Source organism: Denticeps clupeoides, chromosome 2 (assembly GCF_900700375.1).
Source record: "Denticeps clupeoides chromosome 2, fDenClu1.1, whole genome shotgun sequence".
Lineage (NCBI taxonomy): Eukaryota > Metazoa > Chordata > Actinopteri > Clupeiformes > Denticipitidae > Denticeps > Denticeps clupeoides.
In genome coordinates, this window is record NC_041708.1 from 37,326,856 (window position 1) to 37,348,394 (window position 21,539).

At 48.7% G+C, this 21,539-nt stretch overlaps 1 protein-coding gene across 4 annotated transcripts in view; it reads right to left on the reverse strand.

Annotated features, from left to right (window-relative positions):
• adarb2 (adenosine deaminase RNA specific B2 (inactive)) overlaps nucleotides 1–21,539 on the reverse strand; it is a 110,321-nt gene that overhangs the window by 28,828 nt on the left and 59,954 nt on the right. For all 4 annotated transcript variants that reach the window (XM_028968683.1, XM_028968685.1, XM_028968684.1 and 1 more), the window contains 2 exons: nucleotides 13,610–13,699; nucleotides 11,991–12,895 (listed from right to left, as the gene is read on the reverse strand). In XM_028968683.1, coding sequence (XP_028824516.1) covers nucleotides 11,991–12,895; nucleotides 13,610–13,699 — 995 coding nt within the window. The remainder of the gene's footprint in view (nucleotides 1–11,990; nucleotides 12,896–13,609; nucleotides 13,700–21,539) is intronic.

A 21,539-nucleotide genomic window follows, 5' to 3' on the forward strand; every position in this document is an offset into this window, starting at 1 on the left:
ATGTCCTTTTTTTAATGAAATGTTCATTTGATTTACAAGTCTCTGGATTTACAAGTAGGGTCTATATGTTGGGTGTTTAATTAAAATTACAGCCATATTGATCAGTACAAAAAATGGAATATGGAATAATAATCCCTGGTGATGTCAATGCTGCTGTGAGACATTGTGTGGCATGAGTTGAAGTTCCCACAGGTTTGTTGACTTGGAATAAGCTAGAGAATATGTGTAGAAGTGATGGGGCATCACTGGACAAATCTGCTGCAGCTGCTGCTGCGGCTGCAGGGAGCGATAACTGCATTCGGCAGTCCAACATGTTTGTCTGGATAAACAGATGTTGTTTGGCCATGCTGGAAAGTGGGGGGCGCTGCCGACCCCTTCATGCCCGGCCTGTTCCATCTGAACAAACAGAGCCAGAGCTCCATCTAAAAATCGGATTGCAGTTCAAACAGCGCTTGCGAAATCCGCAATGGTGATATGGCAGCGATATGGCCCTCGAATGCTCGGCAGTGCTCGAGCTGTCCTCCAGCTTGTAAAGATCGGCAAGACAAAGGGTTAAAAGGGGAAACCGACCTGGTGATTAACCTCTGTGTCTAGATAAAATAAAACGAGAAAAAGATAGCGCCGGCGGCGGTGTAAAACAGGCCATCAACAGCTTTATACATAATGCATCAAACAAGACGGGAAAAAAACGAGTGCGTCAAGCGAGTAGCACGACCTGCTCCTGACAACGCAGGGGGGGGGAGACGGAAAACAAAGGGAGATCTTGGCCTACTGTAGGCCATCCATCAGCAGGCCGTGGCCGGGGAAGAGGACAAATCGCTACTGATAACTCACGTCCTGTCAAACAGGCTCTTAGCGCGGTTACAAATAACCCCGCAAGGCTGCAGGGCATCATGGGAAAAAATACTGCATGTACGCAAACTCAAACGTTAAATCGGACCCCAGCAATAACAAGCAGTGGAGTTAAGAGCATGCTGTGTGTGCATTGTTCTGGGTTCATACTACTGAATAATCAGTAGTGCTGTTTTCGTCAACGAAATGTTTTTATCAATAAATTGGGCTAAAATAAGACTAAAATACTGAATCTTGACTAGACTAAAATGAGTCTGGACGTGACTTAGACTAATAAAAAGTTCAATGACAGCTTGATGCAAAGACTAGGCCAAAACTAAAATTAAGACAGGCCGCCAAAAACAACTATAATGATCAGTGAATTTGCACACCACACAACCTTTGACCCCTGACTGTAGTGTTAGGCGTCCAGAAATAACGTTTGGTTATTAAAGTTGTCTCGCCCGCCTTTTTAACAATGATCTTGTGCTCCCATTGGCTACTGCTGATGCCAGATATCTGGTTGCAGTCGCACGCTCCGCATCGGGGACTGACACAATTAGTCAGGTGGGGAAAAAGACGGCTCTGGCTGGTGGATGGAACCGTGGGGCGCATTGTTCCACGTAGCGATTGGGCGGGAAAAAAGGACACGGTCATCTCTTCACTCCAAAAATGGACGTAAAAAAAAAAAAACCCAGCTGAGCTTCAGCTCCATCCTCCAACACATACGGTGCCGTAATTCCACGCAGGCTTTCATGTGCTCAGCAAAAGGAAGCGTTAAAAAGCGGCAGACCTGTGAAGTCTGATGGCCGCTGTCCTGATGCCAAAGTGAAGTCATCTCTGCTGCTACTGAAGATATCAGTCGCGAGCACGGGGCCGGCTGTGTCTCCGTCAGTCGGGGGGACTTCAAACCCTCTTTGAGCACGAGCTTGAAGGCGGCTGCCGGGGACCGGACACGTATGGAGCTTAAGATGCAGAACGTTCCTCACACTCTGCCTATTTGGTATGGTCCAGTACAACTAATGCGGGTGATTCTTCAACTGGCAGCACAATTACACGAACTTAATGTTAAAATTTTTATGTTATTTTATGAATCCAACATTGATAGACAAAGCAGTGGGGTAGTGGTGGCCCTGTAATCAGAAGGTCACTGGTTCAAATCCCGAGCTGCCTAGGCGCCACTGAGCAAAGCACCGTCCCCACACACTGCTCCCCAAGGGTGGTGGGTTAATAAATGTTTCTTACTCCATTTATTATTCAGATAATTTTCTCTACAAATGGAATGTCATTATGTAGCCTCGGTATTTTACATGATATGCATGAAACCTTTATTTTAAATGTAACATCCAGGTAAGCAACAATTAAATGGAGTGATTTATTCAAACAGCAAGTCGCCGAACAAGCGGCTCTAGCCCTGCAACGCAAAGTCAGCCATATGATTCCTCATCACCTCTCATCACCACGCATAAGCACCTACAGTGTGTGTGCTGTGACAGTAATAACCAGAAGGTGTCTATATGAGTAAGCTGTATGAATCTTACCAGCATCATGTGAATAAAGTGTAGAAAATGAAGTTGTTTAGTGGAGCGGCGTCCTGTCCACTGCTGACTGAGTGTGGCGTGGAGGCCTTTGCCTTGTCTACTGATCCAAGCTTTCCTTAAGCCCTCTGGCGAGCCATATTTCATGAAATATTGATATGGTTCCACTAGACTGCCGCACCTGACATTTGATTCATGGCTTAAGGTGCCCCACCGCCCAAAAAAAAAAAAAAAAATCCCACCCCCCCCCCATTCTGAGCAGTCAACGAGGGATCAAGGGAAAATGTCAGGTTTGCGTTGTTTGGACGGCAGAGCCATGCATGTCAGAGGTTGGCTGAAATAACGCAGCGCCTGTAAACTTGCCGAGCTGAAGGTCGTTGGCTGCGTGAAGGACACGGATGGTTCTGCTCTCGGCGCGCGCGGCAACGGTTACACCGCCGCCATTCTGGGAGAAAATGCGTGATATCAGATTTGCGCTGCCTTTCTCACAATCCACTGAGTCTGTGTTATTTCCATTGACCAAAGAGAATTAAAAAAATTGGCTCGGGCAGGCTGTGCGGTGCGGCGAGAATCGATAATTTAATTTTAAAGAGCCTTGGCCTGCGTGTGAGGCTGTAATTTTAGGCTATACACGACAAATATTTGTCTGGAGGGCTGAGATGGAGGGGTTTCTGGGCTGCATGAAGGTTTGTTTTTTACAGGCTATTGTTCTTGATCTGAAAATGGCCGCGGATGGAAAAGCGTTCCAAAGTATTTCGATGACCATAATTCATTCTTCTTTTTAAAACATGAAAAACATAAAAAAGTGAAGGTGGTCTTTGCCGTTAATTGGTTGGTGGGGGGGGTCACAGTTCGTTTTCTTCAATCAGACTGTGATTATCTAAAACACAGCTCACCATTATTTCACGGTCACTTTCATACCGAACACACTTTACTTTACTATACTTTTACTTTACCTGGCAGATGCTTTTATCCAAAGCCACTTACAAGGACCAGACACCAGCAATTCTCATTCGGTTTCTATAGAATTTGAGTTACTAAGAGCCCCGATAAGGCCTACATGCAGGGGAATTGTTAGGCGGTAGACCAAATGTTCGATTTATTTATTTTTTGTGAGTGTGTGTGTGTGTGTGTGTGTGTGTGTGTTTGACTCGTCTGAAATACTTTTTAAACAAGTGAGATTTCGGGTGCTTCTTAAAGGTGGCAGAAGTCTCAGCTAGTCGAATAGAGCAGGGCAAGTTGTTCCACCAGCCAGGGACAAACAAAGGAGAACAGAGTCAATGGGGTCGGAGACCCCGTGAAGAGGGAATTTTTTAGTCACTTATCCATTATTATGTTGTAAGGTTGCTATAGAACAGTAATAAAGTGTAATGCTGGCTGGTAGGATCTTATAATCTGTCATTTGCCTGATTTAAAAAAATAAAACAAAACAAAGGGGTGAAAAATAAAATGAGCCACACGGCACAGACAACAGCGTATAATTAAACCCCAACATCCTCCGATGACACATCCCAACCGCTGCGCGGGTGTCATTCCGACACCACACATCAATCTGGGACCTGTTATTCTCCAGCCAGCCATCATTATCCTGCGCGAGGAGTGAAATAAATAGCTGCTCTCCATTAGCCACTTGCCACGGCTTGACAGTAACGCGCGTCTTGCGGCTGTCCGGGGTCCGCCCACGCCGCAGCGGCCCCGTCAATACAACAGACGGCAGGCCTGACTGGCCGCGTGGTCATCCGCCACCCTCGTCACCTTCTCCGCGAGCCGCTGCGCGCTAATTGGTCGCATTCTTAAACTCTGGCCGGAGAACGTGAACGCTGGCCCGTCTCGACATGATTATCCGAAGAGGTCGCGTGGCGAGCGGGGTTTAATGCAGCGGAGTGTGGGCGTCTGCGCGCTAAAGGTGCATTTCGTGCTGCGCTGCTGACAAGTGGCTCTGCTGCGGGGGCGCGGTCGTCCCCGTGTCTTTATGTTCCGCTCCACGCGGCCCTGCGGAGACACAATAGTGCACTAGAGGGCTGCATTTCTCTCTGCGATGGACAGGAAGGCCTACCGAACCTCGGGCCAACACCTGCAGACGTGTATAGGACGCGAGAATATTACAATGCCATTGCTGCCGTCCCCGTTGCGTTGTGGAACGTGCGACGATCGGGTCCTGACATAGCGGGTGTTACAGCATTTCCGACTGAGAGGCTTGTTGCTAAGAAACATACCGTCTTAGTCCAAATTCTGTCATATTTTGTAAGGGGACGTGCTGCCAGACCAATTTCGTTAGGAATCATTAAGGTACGTTAGTTTCCATGTGCAGAAATCGATGGACCTGGTTGTCTGATTTCTAAGCATAATTCCCGTAGCAGTGGGAGAAAAAAGAATTAGTTGGTGTCACAACCATGGGGCAGTGGTGGCCTAGCGGTTAAGGAAGCGGCCCCGTAATCAGAAGGTTGCCGGTTCGAATCCCGATCCGCCAAGGTGCCACTGAGCAAAGCACCGTCCCCACACACTGCTCCCCGGGCGCCTGTCATGGCCGCCCACTGCTCACTCAGGGTGATGGGTTAAATGCAGAGGGCAAATTTCACTGTGTGCACCGTGTGCTGTGCTGCTGTGTATCACATGTGACAATCACTTCACTTTATGGCGCGGCAGGTGAACGGAGATGACGAGATGATGAGCGGGGTTTAATGGGTGAAGGACGGGGGAGACATCCAATAATGTAGCATAACAAAGACCCACGGCGAACAGAAAGGACCAGGGCAGCAATAACCCATGACATCCAAGTAGTCACGAGTCACGCTACTTTATAAGTGCTGTGGTCAGAGCGTAGATGCTGAGTTGATTGTGTGTTCTGAATACGCAGGACATGACTTATTCATCGCTTAGAACCTTTGTAGAGCCTAAATAACATCATCTGCATGTGTCGACACTTCCTGCTCCCGCGGGACACGAGTTAATAGAAAAGGCCACCGGGCGACTAATGAGAAGAATTAACGGGGCTTGGGGTTACGACAGATCCGTACAAAATGCCTGGAAAAGAGTTAAGAGCATGCAACAAGGTGGAAGGGTCACAGGAAGCGGGTTCGGCAGCGTGCCTGAATGCTTTATTTATTTATCTGCAACAGGTCGCGCGCTGGTAATCAGCACGGGGTGCGGAGACACGGGCCGCTGTAGATGGCTCAGTGCACATACGCAGCTGTCTCAAATTGTGCGAGCCAGGAGGTAAAGGAAGCGGCGCCGGCGGTGCATTTACACATTAGGCGGCAGAATGAACCGCCCGGCCGTGGCTTTCACGTATCCGCTCTGCATTAGCCCGAGGAAAAGGAAAATAAAATCAGAATTCCGCAAGCGCCTCCGTGCCCCGCCACCAATCTGACGGCTAATTAATCCTGAAGGTCTTTTGTTCCACTGAGGTTCTCCGCGCTCTCGCTCTCTCCACAGTACATCCATTTTCTGGCCCGGGCAGTCCCTCATACGTCCCTGCCAGAGCTTCCTGGCTCATCGCCGCCCAGCCAAACACTATTCATTCCCACAGTGCCGAGCAGGGGCTACCTAAATGCCTGCTTGTTTGGGCTTTGTGTGTGTGTGTGTGTGTGTGTGTGCGAGACGGAGAAATGAATGAAGAGCCCTTCAAGTGGCGGCCATTTGTATTTCTACCACTCAAAATCCGTAAACGTTTCTCCACCGCATTCTGGAAGTGGGTGCAGGTCAACATGCACACATTCTACAGTATTATCATGCTTACTACATTCTATACTTATAATGAATGGACTGGTAAAAAAAAAAAGAGATTTAAATAGATAAAGCTTAATTTGGGCTATTTTATTACATCTATGTTTTATGATTATGGCAGAAATATGAATTTAGTAAATCATTAGCCACAGCTGAACAACCTACAAAAGGAAACACGTAAATTATTAAAGAAGAAATTTCAATTAATTAGAACATAACCTACATAACCTCAAAAAAAAAAAAAAGAAAATACAGAAATACAAACCAGCTCCAGTCATTGGGAAATACAGCCAGTGCTTGGTTGGGGCTGAGTGGTGGAATTAAATGAAAAATTTATTCCCAATATTTTAGAGATGTGTTCATTTTTAATAATTATTCATGCTCAGAACTCAGTACGCACAAATTACGAGACTTTATGAAGCAACCTCTGTTGCAGCAAATATTAAGAATGTGGCCCCTTTGAGGAGAGTGAAAAGTGGCACATTTTGTTCACTCCGGCCTTCCAGTTGAACTAACAGGAATGTATTGGGCCCCGGGGACTCCGCCGGGCCTCATGGGCCGTTGAAAAGGGAGCCGCGGTGAAACGCGATGCCCAGCCATGTGTACGGGTGTGGCTCCTGTAAGGTCGGGTAAAGGTCAGCGCGGGAGCCCCCGTCCGACTGCGGCGCGCCCGCCTGGGAGGGCGAGATAACCTGGCACTCGGCGCCCGTGATTTATCGGGAGCCATTTGGTACCTGAGTGTCTATGAAATGGTAATGAAGTTGATTATGCCTTTAATGAAGTGTGAGGGGGGTTTCTGAGAGGCGATTAGCCGACCCACCGAATGCCGCTCCGTCTCCCTCCCTCTTTCTTTTTTTTTTGGAGCGGGGGTCTCCGCCTCATTGGTGCGCCGGAATCTCCCGACTCAGGGGGTTTTGTCCAGCGCCTCCCTTAAATGGCTTGCTGACATGGTGGAATAGATTTAACAGCCTTATAGGTCACATTTTGCATAAGTATGAGGCTGCCGGTGATGCCGGTAACCTTTCCCTGAGCAAAGCGGCTCCGGTAAAACGAGAGGAAGGGGTTATTCAAACACGCGGTGCCACCACACGAAAATATTAGCACTAAATAATACCCTCTTTTAAATAAAAGCGTCCTCTGATCAGCTGTGACACCGCCGCCGGGGCGGCAGCTTTTCCCGCGGAGCATACGCTTCACCTCGCTTCGCGCCGAGCCGACACCTCCGACGTTCAACGCGGGCGCTAATCAATTTCACTTTTAATCTGCTCTTCACACCTTCCCTGCCGCCGAGTAACTATCGCGCTCAGGAATCTCGCTCTCGGCGCCAGCCTCCGTTTGTTGTGGCGATATCAATTCATGCCTGGTGGGTACCGACACCGAGGGAGAAGGTGGCCTGTAGGCTCCTGGAGCGCTGCAAGATCTGACTAATTAATGATGTTTTTATGCTAAAAGTTAAAAAGGGAAGGAGAGCGTGACTCCTCCCTTTCTCCTTCGCTGCTACGAGCCCTCGTACACAGCGATGGCCTAACGGGTAAGGAAGTGGACCCGTAATCGGAAGGGTCGTGGCTGCCCACTGTCACCAAGGGTGATGGTTAAATGCAGAGGACACGTTTCGTTGTGTCACCGTGCGCTGTGCTGCAGTGTCTCACAACGACAATCACGTCACTTCTCTTCACGTCACACAGTCCGTGTTAGTGGACAAAAAAGAAAACACGTTAAATCGTCACTTATGTTTCCTCGACATTTTTTTTAGCCGCTACTGTGTGCCGTATAACGGTGGCCATTATCAGGATCAGCGCTGCATATAATGTATTCCATCTCTAGAAATACGTTTACGGTTACGTTTTTTTTTTTATTTAAGGCATTTACATTTACTGCATTTACCAGACGCCCTTATTCAGAGCGACTTACAGTCAGTAGTTACAGGGACAGTCCCCCCCAGGAGACACTCAGGGTTAAGTGTCTTGCTCAGGGACACGATGGTAGTAAGTGGGATTCGAACCTGGGTCTTCTGGTTCATAGGCGAGTGTGTTACCCGCTGGGCTACTACCACCTACCACGGTTTGCCTAAATGCGAGCCTCGTGCTTCTGGCCTCTTCGTGCGAAGCTGCGTTTGTGCCGTTCTTGCCGTTCGCTCATTGGAATGCAGCGCCGAGGAGCCGAGGTCAGTGGGGGCCGGGGGCAGGTGGCACGGCCCGTGTCCTTCAGGGCCCCTCTTCCTTCCCGGGCAGCGGCACACCTCTCTGCCGCTGGGCGCGGAGATTAAGTGGCCGATCAACCCCGAAAATCGGCGGGGTGATCGTTCCGCCGGCGTAATGTGGCCAGGCTGCTCGTTCGCCGAGGGGCGGAGCTTGGGCATGGAGAATAAATGCAAAAATACTACTTCACACTGCTACTGTAACGCTGTGCGACTAATATATCAGCAATGGTGTGTGTGTGTGTGTGTGTGTGTGTGTGTGTGGAAGTGGCGAGATATGATGCACTCTGCTTTTTCATTTCGGAGCCTGCAGCCTCGGGCCACTCATACTGCCGCTCCGGAAGAATATTCCGCCCCAGCGGAGCTCCCGGCCGTCCTCCCGCTCCCCGCTAGAGGTGACTCCTCCTCCCCTCATTTCCTTTCCTTCCTTTCTGCGTCGCACCGAGCTCCTTACCGTCACAGCTCCAAAACCAGTTTCATCTTAACCGGTGTCACACTCATCATGGGTTCCCCGAGATGACGTGTCTGTGATGTCCACTGTCGTTTCACATGTCAACAACGTGTGACAAATTCACAGGAAACGCTGTAGGGACGTAGGCGACGGCAAACGGCTCCGCCCAGGACAGTCGCTGGCAAAAGCCCCGTCCCGCTGGTCCGGTCACCCAGCCCCAGAACGCGTCCCCACAGCCGCCGGCAGTCTGTGTGTGTGTGTGCGTGTCCTTTAAAAAGCAGAGAAACAAGTCGACGCTCTGACTTTCAAGAAATTCCACAAGCGAGCGCTTTTCTGGAACTAAAGCGGTGAGGCAAATCCGCCCCAAATCCCTTTAAGCAGCGTGGCGGAAGGGCAGAGACAGAGAACTTTCTCCCAGGCAGGCGGGGCCAGGTTGTCTGGGCCGCTGCGGTGCAGCGGGGAGGACAGCGCTCTCCCCGACTCCGGGGGGGATGCCGGCATGACGCCGGGTGTGTGATAACGCACCATGCAATGCAACACACTCTCGGCAGGAGCAACCCTCCGGAGTCCTGCGGCAAGATGCAAACGTGCATTCACATTCCGCCGTGAAATAGCACCTGATTCGTCTTCACCGGTATTTACAACAGCCACAGGAAACATGGTGTGACATTTTTCCACGTTCACTTATTACGATTAAAAACTGGTCGGTAGCGGTGTGAAGCTTTACTGGTCTCACGATTCAATTGGATTACGATAATCAATGCCTTGATTATCATTGCATTGATTTGGTCTAACACCGAACTGATGAGGTGCTATACTTAACCTTGTTGCCTTTGGTTACCGTACGTGCTACGCAATTAGACGAATCTTGATGTTGAATACAAAGTTGTCAGTTTATTCCAATACAGCACATAGCAGTTATTTACATTTACATTTACAGCATTTATCAGACGCCCTTATCCAGAGCGACTTACAATCAGTAGTTACAGGGACGGTCCCCCCCCTGGAGCAACTTAGGGTTAAGTGTCTTGCTCAGGGACACAATGGTAGTACATGGGATTCGAACCCAGGTCTTCTGGTTCATAGGCGAGTGTGTTACCCACTAGGCTACCACCACCCTCCGGTAAGCTCTAGGAGGAGACTAGGAACCTCGGTGCGGTGGGACGCAACAAGGCAGGTAAGTTCCCTCCAACTTAATCTGCAAACGCGAACCGGTGTGAGTCGCAACACCACACGGATGTTGTCCTTCGCATTGGGGTACAAATATAGGACGGGACAGGGCGAGAGGAAGGATTTCAGGAGAAAAGATGCGTGGAGTGTAGAGAGGAGCCGAGTCTCCATGACGCATGTCAATCACTGACTGAGTGGCTGGCAGTGGCCATCTTGCCAATTTGTAGGAGTCACGTTACCTTGTTTCCGTGTTACTCCCAGTAACATGATGGAATCATGTGACAGCGTTGGCCTTTCGGCGTCACGTAAGCGGTCAAAAAACCCTTTGCCCCTTCCCACCCACCTACCTACCCACCTACCTATGTACCTACCTACCCACCCACAACATTGAGTTTGCTACCTTTACACCTGAAACAATTACATCGTAACCAGTGGACCCACCCAGTGTTCCACATAGGACATTACAACATTTAACAAACAGCAACATTTGGTGCTTACAATACCTATAAACCTTTTTACATTTCTTCACATTACGTTTTCAAATACGCCAAGGCCTCCTTAACACAGACGTCTGAAACGGGCGTTTTTCCTGCATTCGTGCCGTCAGGTGATCACGGCAACCAAATAGCACCAGTGTTTGTTCACTAAAGTGAACTAAAGTGAAGTGATTGTCACTTGTGATGCACAGCACACGGTGCACACAGTGAAATGTGTCCTCTGCATTTAACCCATCACCCTTGGTGAGCAGTGGGCACCATGACAGGCACCCGGGGAGCAGTGTGTGGGGACGGTGCTTTGCTCAGAGGCACCTTGGCGGATCGGGATATGAACCGGCAACCTTCTGATTACGGGGCCGCTTCCTTAACCGCTAGGCCACCACTACCCTGTGAGTGTCGTCAAACGCCGCACGCAATATTATCTTTCCGTCAATTTCAACCAAAATCCCGACAGCAACGAACTATATAGTCAATATTGTGGTAAATTACCAATATTTCCATCACATCATTCATAACTACTAGTAGTGTGCTGTTAGCAAATATCCGAAAAGCTCAAAAACTGCTTGTCATAATTAACAGTTGTGTGCATGTACATTACTCAATACATTATAATATTTTGTAAGGCGTGTCACACAAAATGGCTGTATTGTATTTTTTGAGTCCACGTTCTGAAATATTTCAGTTCACACACCATAAAGTGAAGTGATTGTCACATGTGATACACAGCAGCACAGCACACGGTGCACACAGTGAAATGTGTCCTCTGCATTTAACCCATCACCCTGAGTGAACAGTGGGCAGCCATGACAGGCGCCCGGGGAGCAGTGTGTGGGGACGGTGCTTTGCTCAGTGGCACCTCAGTGGCACCTTGGTGGATCGGGATTCGAACCGGCAATCTTCTGATTACGGGGCCGCTTCCTTATCCGCTAGGCCACCACTGCCCATAAATATAGTGCATATGAATTTTGACCATGAAAAAAACGTATTTGACAAGTGCAGCTTTTCCTTTGCTTGTTGAATGGATAATGGATAAATGTAGTCTCCCGTTAGCTCTTTACATATTTGACTAAATAAGTAGGGGACGGGCCGGTGCTTTGTTTGTCAATTTGCTTTTTTCGCCTCCTTTCCGTCTCCTTTGGGCAACAGATTGCATTAATGTTTCTAGACACTGACACTGCGATGCCACACATGAGGAAACAAGAGATTGTGCAAAATTACAATACTTTTGCAATTATAGCTCTATAAACACTGGGTTTAAAAAAAGAAAAAAGGGAAAAGCTCATTTCGGGAGAGTGGCTGTTTTCTCCCGAGTCACCGACACAAGGACAATAATTTGCTTCATTTGCAACCTTTTCCGTCTGAACAGACCGCTGAGCAGATACTGTTTACTCTCACACACACACACACACACACACACACCCATAGCCTTATTCTAGCACTCATAACCTTCCCATAATCCCCCTGTCCCGCGCCCCTCTGTAATTAAGTCCCAGCATCCCCTGCTGCTCCGCGTATTATTCGCGCGAGAAGGGGACGAGGCGGGACTGGGTGCCAAGAAGCCGAAAGCTGGCGTTGCTCACCTGGGGCAAATGAGGGCATTTATTCCTGCTGGGCTGGATGGCCGCTCTCCCCTCAGGCACCAGCCTGATGTTGAAGAGGGCCTGCAGGGCGCCGCGTGCCGCCTGGTTCTTTGCCAGCTTCTTGCTGCGCCCGCAGCCCTCGAAGACGCGCCCGTCCACGCGGAGCGCCATCATGAAGCAGCTCCGCGCCCGGCCCCGTTCCAGCAGGCAGGCGTAGCGCAGGCCCGGCCGCAGCTCGTTCAGGAGCGCCACGGGGCTCTTCTGGGCCTCCATGGCCCCCAGCCGATGCTGGGCCATCAGGTCCAAAGTCTGGCGGAGAAGCCGGCCGTGCCGCTGGAGAGCGCTGGACAGCAGCTCGCTGTCTGCTGAGGACGCCGCCACGGGGCCGAAGCCCTTGAAGAGCGTGTCGGGGAAGTCCGGCGTCTGGTCCGAGGTGAAGTCCGCCGACGGGCTCCCGGGGCCCCCCATGGCCGAGTGTGCCTGGGAAGAGTTGGGGAACTGAACGAAGGACTTGAGCGCCAGCTCGGCCGCCCGCATCTTAGCCTTCTTCTTGGTGGGGCCGGTGCCCTCGAAGGTCAGGCCGTTGACGTCCACGGCGAGGACGAAGAGGGGAGCGTGCACGGGGCCCGTCTGTGAGACCACGCGGTACTGCAGGCCGGGCCGCAGCTCGTTCAGCTGCACCAGAGCGTTCTTTGGCGCGTCGGACCACGAGCTCAGCAGCCGCCGGCGGCAGACCGGGCGGAGTTTACACTGCCGTCCGTTATTGTCCTCCTCCAGGGGGCGTTTCCGCTTAAGGCCCGAGCTCCCTCCCTGGGAAGGCCTTTGGTCGGTCCGAAAGAGCACAGACTGCCGGTCGGCCGAGCTGGCGACGTTGCGGTTCTCCTTGACCTCGGTGCTGCTTGTGCCTGCAGAAAAAAACCCCACAATCTCCTTTTAGAAACTGCGCAGATCCACACAAATTCACAGCGGTCTGGTAATGAAAAATCTGCCTCCGGGAAACCTCTGCTGAAGTTCATGGCATGGAAGGCCATCTTATCTAAGTGTTTTAAAAACCCGAGTACAAATCCTCACAAATGGGACATTATCTGGCAAATCACCCAGTAATCGGCTACAAAATTGACTCAGAGTCCTTTAGTGGAAGCTGGGTGTAATTTGTCCCCCCTGTATTCAATGCAAAATGCCAATACCCCCAGTAATGGAAGGATATTGGAGAGCGATGAATGTTGCTTTGAAAGGTGCCGCGAGCGACAGATTGCAGCCCAAACCTGAACCAATCCAGATGGGACAAGACGGGTGTAAGCGGCGGCAACGTTTCAAGATTGTTGAAATATTGTTGTAATTGTTGTAATACAAGGAAGCTTTAACAAAGGTAACTGCCCACTTGTGGTCTCCAAAAGTTATCACACCAGACTGCCTTCAACAAAATTCCAACTAGACGAATTACAAAATGATACCCTGCCGAATCGTAGTTCACTTATTTCATGAAATGCCTTACAGAAGTATATCATGATAGCATTTTCAGTAAAGTGTGGCCAATCCGAACATGTTTATTACTGCACAACGTGTAGGAAAAGCGTTTGAGGATCAGTGTCATGTGTTCAGTCAGTTTTCAAACATACTTAAACTGTCCTCGTCCTCCGTGCCGGCAGTCCCAGGGCTGATGTACTTGAAGGGGGCGATCAATGCGGACAGCATGCCGCTGACTTTGTCTGAAACACACAAAGGTGGACATTAAAACGACGTTGGCACAATGACCATTCAATGCTGTGAGGTCACCGCATTCTTAAGGATACTGACGTATACTGAATACTGATTTTGTGCTACATGTATTGCATTCAGCAACACACCAGACATGCATGACTATTGAAGATAAATGTTCTTCTGAGAGCTCCGTGAGCTCACTGAAACACTGGAAGCGGGGGGTACTCTGCACAAAATATCCATAAAATTACTTTCAATTGCCACTGTTCAAAAGCATGAAATACTATTGATAATAACCTTGTCATGCTTTTTGTGCATGGTGTGCATCACATTGTCAAAGTAAACTTTGTTATCTCACCTATATACAGCAAGACACAACACCATAGCTCGAATATAAAAAAAAAACACATAGGCTATACATATATAGATAAACTGTAAGTATAAACTCTAGTCCAGCAGCAGAAAATGTGCAACTGTAGTGTATTTTAAAGATTGTAATGACGTGTACATTTTATGTGCATGTGATCAGCAGCAGTTCAATATGAACATACAGTCAATCGATAAAAACAGAATATTTCTGGGACAGTTATGCAAGTGCAGATTTAGCACGATGTGCATTGACTGACCACGATGTGCATAATGGATAATCAATAAGCATACGTTTGCACATGATGAACTTGGGTGTTTATTTGAGCACCCACACATTCACAGACCAAACACCTCTGGTTTCCCTCATTTTGGTGAGTATTTTTATATAGCCCGTCTCCTGCATGGACTTCTGTAAGATCTGGAACAGACCACCTCACACATCACATCACATCCTTCCCGACCTCACATCATTAAACAATCAATACTCGTAAGACAGCTTGGAAACGCTCTGAAGATTCAGACCTGAAAAATCGAGTTGCACAGACCGTCTGTACGCTGTGAGCTGGACCCTCAGAACTCTGCGCCAAGCCAAGCGGCCTGGAGTCTTGCTGTCATCCGGAATGACGGAGTTCACAAAAATAACCCATGTGAGTGAATAAATGATCAGGCCACTTGCATCTTAACCCGATTGTGTGATGAACTTCCCTTTTGTATTTTGTATGAGCTGTACAAATATCGTCATATCTGCAACAAACCAATCTGCACAGATTTACAGGCTCAATGACTTTAATTGTTCCAGAATTACTACAATTAAAATGAAAAATGTAATCTTAAATTATATTTTTTTCTGCAAAGACATACAATGAATTGTTTTTGGTAACAGAAACACCCCAGTTCAAGAGGGATATGAGGAAATAGTATTAAATTGGGTATTAAATGTTGTAAGGTTTAGTGACCCCTCCCTACTGGAGTACAGGAGTTGGGGCAGGTTTTTACTCTCCTCCTCTCTGCCCGTGTGATAATGTGTTCTCTGTTCTGCTCATGTCCCCTATCCTCCTGTCCTGTCTACCCCATATGTGATTTTTGTGTATATGTATGGTTGGGTTGATGGACAGTTTTTTTTTTACTAGTGACATGGCTTGATGGTCTAGGGGTATGATTCTCGCTTTGGGTACTAGAGTCAAATCCCATTCGAAAGTTCTTGTTGGAGTAGTGGTGGCCTAGCGGTTAAGGAAGCGGCCCTGTAATCCCGATCCGCCAAGGTGCCACTGAGGTGCCACTGAGCACCGTCCCCACACACTGCTCCCCGGGCGCCTGTCATGGCTGCCCACTGCTCACCAAGGGTGACGAGTTCAATGCAGAGGACAAATTTCACTGTGTGCACCATGTGCTGTGCTGCTGTGTATCACAAGTGTCAATCACTTCACTTCACATACTGTATTTCAACTGCAATAAAGGCCTATCATCATCATCAAATAAAGTCACGTTACAGTACATTCTATCTTCACATGCATTTATATGAATGTATATACATTTCAGTTCACTGTTGATGGTCACCCATCATTCAGGCCCTCAGCTAAACAGAAGCGATACGCCAGTGAAAGTGAAGCGATTGTCATTCTGAAACACAGCACAGCACACGGTGCCATTACAAAATGTGTCCTCTGCCGTGGGGAGCAGTGTGTGAGGACGATTTTCTGCTCAGTGGCACCTTGGCGGCTCGGGATTCGAACCGGCAACCTTCTGATTACGCGTCCGTTTCTTTTCCCGCTCAGCGAGATAACCGCTGGCGCCGCTCAGAACTTGTGACGGCAGCGGTGACTGACTGAGAAACACAGGTCTATACAGTAGACCGCGCAGCAGCACAACACCATCTAAATGGATTCCACATATCAGTCAAGCAGTAGAAATCCTCCTCGTGACACGTGAACGTGACTGAGCCCGGGCAGCGGGGATTTTGACAACTTGTAATGTGTTGAGTGAGATAAGGACCTGAAATCCAATTATTTTTCCTACCCAGACATGGTCAGAAAGTGTGTGTGTGTGTGTGTGTTTGTGTAAGTCACCTGTTTCCATGAAAAAAAAAAATTGAGCAGGATTTCTAGGTCATACAACACAGCCATATCGCCAATTCACCGTTCATTTCCTGTCTACAGCACTCACGGTGATTGCTGGCAGGAAGTAGTCTTAAGAAACTTCTAGACCGCTCACCATTCCCCCTGACCTCTGACCCAGTTTAAACTGATATTAGGACCCCTGCTGTCCTCAACATCATCATATAGAAGGAAAACCGGGAGGAAGTCTCACATTGCACTAGCAGACCAGCCTGACGCTCAGTGCCCTTATAAAATTGATAGCTCCTCACATAATGCATAGTTATGTTGTAGCCATTAACATTTTGCTAATATGAGAGAAAAACGCAAGACAAAAACTCAAGGAAGTGAATTCGGTGACGTATGGTTCAGTATTTTGTACACCCGACGAAGGCAAACTTTATTGGTCAAATTTGCATAGAGATGGACAAAAAAAATTACAATCGGAATGTACAAAGCCTGAATGTATTTGCGATATTCGCAGCAAATTCGTCATTGTGAAGTTCCTGGACGGACTGAACTGTTATCTAGCAGCAGCACCCACATGAATGAACGTATCCCTCAAAAGCAGACAAGTCTCCACCACAACTGGAGCTCAGTAAATCAGGCGAGCATTATTGGGCGGCAGCATTGCATCACCTCGCCCCCGAGCACTTTGACTTTTTCGTCCGTCTCATTCGCTCGGCTGAGAAAAGAGACCATATTGAGTCCAACAAAATGTGAAAGCCCTCACCTCGCCGCCTGAGAGAGACACTCTCATTTATTTCCACCGAACAAAGGAAGAATAAAAGGCGCGGCGAGGGTGAGGCGAGGCCAGCCTGCTCCGGCTGGCTGGTGTCCATACTGTCTAGTGGACGGGCGGAGTGGATAAGAGCTTCCGCGGACCAGGTAACGAGCCCGGCCGCCAGAGTCCCTCGTTTATTAAATCCCCCTTATTTATTCCCCTGCCCCTGTTCCTGCTCCACCTCCATCTCCACCTGGTCGATCCGGCCCTCGCTCCCTTTTCTCCCCGGGGCCGCTCATGCAAGTAGAATCACATTTCTGTCAAACAAGCCGGGCTCTGCTCCGCAAAGCCGCGCTTCGTACACAAAACAAATCCGGCCCGGCAGCTCGCCGATCAGGCCTGTGCACACACATGCCGACGAGCCCGGAAGAGGAGGCACAAACACGATCCTGACTCGTTCCCCGCTGGACGGTATAATGCAGCGCCTTCCACATTCCAGTTCAGTCACAACGTTGGCTGGTCGCAAAAAAAAAAAAAAAAAAAAGACCACCTAAGATTCTACAAAATTTTACCTTTTTGTCTACATTTGCATTGTACGGTTAACTATTTAAACAAATCATGTCCCAGGGACCACTCCAAGTCCGGACCGGAGTTTCATGTTGGTCCTGTGTTACGTTTCCTGATTGTGTTCGCCTGTGTATGATTGTATAAAGCTGCCCTGTTTGTGTCTGTTTGCCGTCAGGTCGTTGTTTGGTGATGTTTCTATTGTTCTGTCCACCATGTATTCATAGGCGAGTGTCTTACTCACTGGACTACTACCACCCAAGTTGCTAAAGACAAAATGATTGAAATGTAATTTTCAAAAATTTCCAATTTTTTTGGAGGTTCCATTATTTGAGTTTCTATTGCTTTTTCCCAGAATTCTCTTGTCTTTTGCACATTTATCCTTGTCCTGACAGACAGTGCAGGATGCAGATTTCCAGCAGGCTGCTGGTACTGAGCAGACGTGCAGATATTTAGCACCTGATTAGCAGGACAGAGGACGGGGAGATGCACCATCTGCTTTGCATGTGTTTACCGGATGCCTTGCCAAGGATGGAGGGTGGCACGGTTGGGGTTGACGAGCCATGTGTGGGCAGGGGTCCTAATCTCGACACCCATACAGTCCACGCCGCTGGCCGTATAGGGAGTTCCAGATAAGCGGCGGACAGCACCAGCTCAGCGGCCGATCGAATTACCGTAATTAAATCAAGCGGCGGGTCTGTTTGAGCTTAAACGCTTTCCAAAGGGCCTCGAGTGCAGAGGCGGGGCCCTCACGCCGGCACGGAGCGTGGTGGAAGTCAGCCCAGCGGTCATTATGAACATCATTATAAACACGATGGTTTCAGCGAGCTGCGAGGTTTCAATCAGGGAAATAAAATGGCCGACGTGACCTAGTGTCACAGTGGCCGGTTCCGACACCGTTATTAGCGCAGCTGCTAACAGCGCCGTACTGTAACGTACGTTAAAAACCATGAGAAGGTCCTCTTCACCGAGAAACAGCATTGTGGATTTTCATGGTGAGTCTCTGGCAGGAAGTAAACTGGAGGGGCGAGAGGGGACACACGAAACGGCCATTTTGCCACCGGCTCCAAGCCTGAAAAAAGCGTCTCGGGTTTTCACTCGTGCGGCGTGCCGGCGGAGCTGTGACTCGCCGTCAGACGCACCTCCAGAGCATTAAAATAGCCCGGCGCCAGCTCACTTCACGCACGTCCACGGGAGAGACAGTCTGGTAATGGACGACAGAAAGAGGCTTTTTTTCCCCGTCGGACGTGAAAGCTTTTTACTGTCACGCATTCCGATTCGTACAAAAGCCCGGTGCTAACGCGAAGACAGATAAATGTTGCATTGCGCGATCTCCGAGGCGCCCAGTCGTCATCCTTTCTCAAAGTTCTCCCCCACTTTTGAGCCAAAATAGCAGCGGTGCAATGTGACAGCGCCGGGGGAGGCGAGGAAGACGTACGGAGGGCCTGCGATGAATACCGCCATTGCCATTAAAGCGCTTCTTCCTGCTTGTGCGTGTGGTCTGATTAAGTTCACGGAAACTGTGGTTTTTATTCCACAAAATGCCAGATCGTCTTCAGAGCCTGAAAGCTTGTTACTTTCATAAAAATATATATATTAAAAATATGTATACACACATATTATACGAAAGTAAATTAACATAAAATTAACATATATGCACAGCTATAAACAAACTACACAATTTAACTGAATATTCATGAGGTGCCACCATGGAAATTCAACAGAAGAAAACTGGAAATGCACACACACACACACACACACACACACAGTCATCCAGGCCACCAGGACAAGTCCGAGCTGCCTGCCTTCACAGCACCCTGGTCCTTCTCATCCGAAGGTGTCGGTAACTCGTTCAACAGGTTTCCAGGAGGGAAAATGGACTGACTGCATCACCGAGCATTACGACACACGCCCGCACACAGTAAACTTTAAGGCTTTACAACTACCTCTTGGATATAGTCGTAGATTATGTTGCAAATCTAGCCACTAGCCAACGGTCAGGGGAGGTGAGCAAGGTCCATTTTACAATAAATCCTGACCGGGCAGAAGGTGCTGTTTGGCGCGTCACAAACTTTACCAACTGGATTCCACTTTTTTTCCAATAAATTTGGCTTCTGTGATTAATAAGAACAGAATCCACTCCGGATCGCATTGCTCAGGTGGCATATAAGACGGGCGTGTTCGTTGAGTTCACTTGTATTCGCCGATTTTGCCATCGTTAGGCTGGAATGAAAGTTGCGATAACTTGCAGGTTGTTGTTGGTGGTGGCCGTGGTCACGCTTGTGTACAATGGGTATTAGGAACGTAGAGAACAGATGAGACGTGTTTAAATCGGCCAGAATGAGGAAGTAGGGTATGTGAAAACCATCATGCCTACAGGCTCCTCCCCTTTTAAAACCCTTTTTTCTAAAAAAAACAATCATCTTCTGGGTCTCATAAATAATTTCACACCATCAAAATGGGCTGGGTGAGCGGTGAGCAAATATGGACCATGCGCGGCACCTCACATGTTGCTGGGAAAATACAGCCCGCATCTTTTTATATACCGTCAGTGTTCTGCACCCCGTCACACATCATTATCCGGCAAAAAACGTTGACGAACGCTAACAAGCGAGCGCGCCATTATTAATAGGATGCTTCCAAAAACGCATTCATTACAGAGCATAATTCAAAAGGGGTTAAAAATGCACGAATGTGAGAAGTTGCTGGTGAAGAAAGTGGGCGCTCGTCAGGAAGAAGAGCGGCAGCAGGTCCGGCTTCCATCCGGGCTGGGAAGGAAGCTGTTGACTGGCGGAGGGCCTGAATGATGGCGGGGCCGCGGGCGGCTCGGGGCCCGTTGTTATTAGATGTGTAATCGGCGCGTGTGTTTACTTTGTTGGGCTGAAATTGCTGCGCCGTCGGTGCCCGACAGCACAGATGGAAAGGGGGCATTTTTTTCATTGGCTGTTCCGTGCGATGGAACCCGGCACATCTGGTATGCAGCGAGAAGCATCTTTCCACTAATTTGTTTGTCACTACATATCGAAGGCGCGATCTGTCATCCTGCCATGCTTTGGTAACGCCGTGATGTCTGAAGACATGGCTAGTCATAAGTTTCAGCTGGCCGGCTGCTGGGGACTCACTTAAACACAGCCGCCCAACTGAGAAAATGAAAGGCATTCTGGGAGAGAAAAAAGAAAAAAAGAAATATATAAAAACAAATAGCCGCACGCTGCACCTTTCTATTTCACAACGCAAAGCAACAAAGCACAGATGCGCTCTTTCACATTTACATTTACAGTATGTAACCAGTAGTTACAGGGACAGTCCCCCCCTGGAGACACTTAGGGTTAAGTGTCTTGCTCAGGGACACGATGGTAGTAAGTGGGGTTCGAACCTGGGTCTTCTGGTTCATAGGCGAGTGTGTTACCCCACTAGGCTACTACCACCCTTTTAGCTCTTGTTCCATATTGTTCTGGCTGGATATAACACGTAGGGGTGTTCGCTAATGTCACATCAAAATACGTCTTCTAGATTTACAGAAAGACACAAGTGTCCGCTTGATGCTTATTGTCTACGTCTACAAGCGTGAGAGCAGGACCTAGCTACCCACCTTAAAAATGTGTAACAAAAGGGAGGAGCCTGTAGACCACGCCCAACACCCACATTCAGCTTTAATTCAAGAACGTGCACCACATCCACATCTTACATTGTGCAATTGAAATCAATTTCATAACGATTCCGATTCTTGCCACAGTGGCACATTTGCAACACAAAAATAATCGGTAAATAACACAATTAAATATGTTCTGCCATTATGCTCTGGAAGTGTGTGTGTGTGTGTGTGTGTGTGTGTGCCTGCTCGCTCAGCCCTTTCCGAGGACCGTTCTCCACCCCTTTTGAAAAATCCCACAGCGAAATTGCGATAAATGCAAACTGACAGCTCATAATATCCCATTTCCAATTCCGTGCACTGCACTAAGTGTGATTCAGAGTCAATTAAAGAAGTGTTTGATGTTGATACATTCAGACTTTCAAATTAAGCGCGCACACCCCACTGTTTACTACGGCGTGTGCGGCCACGCGCCTCCACGTTCACGGCAGACTGTACTTCTGATG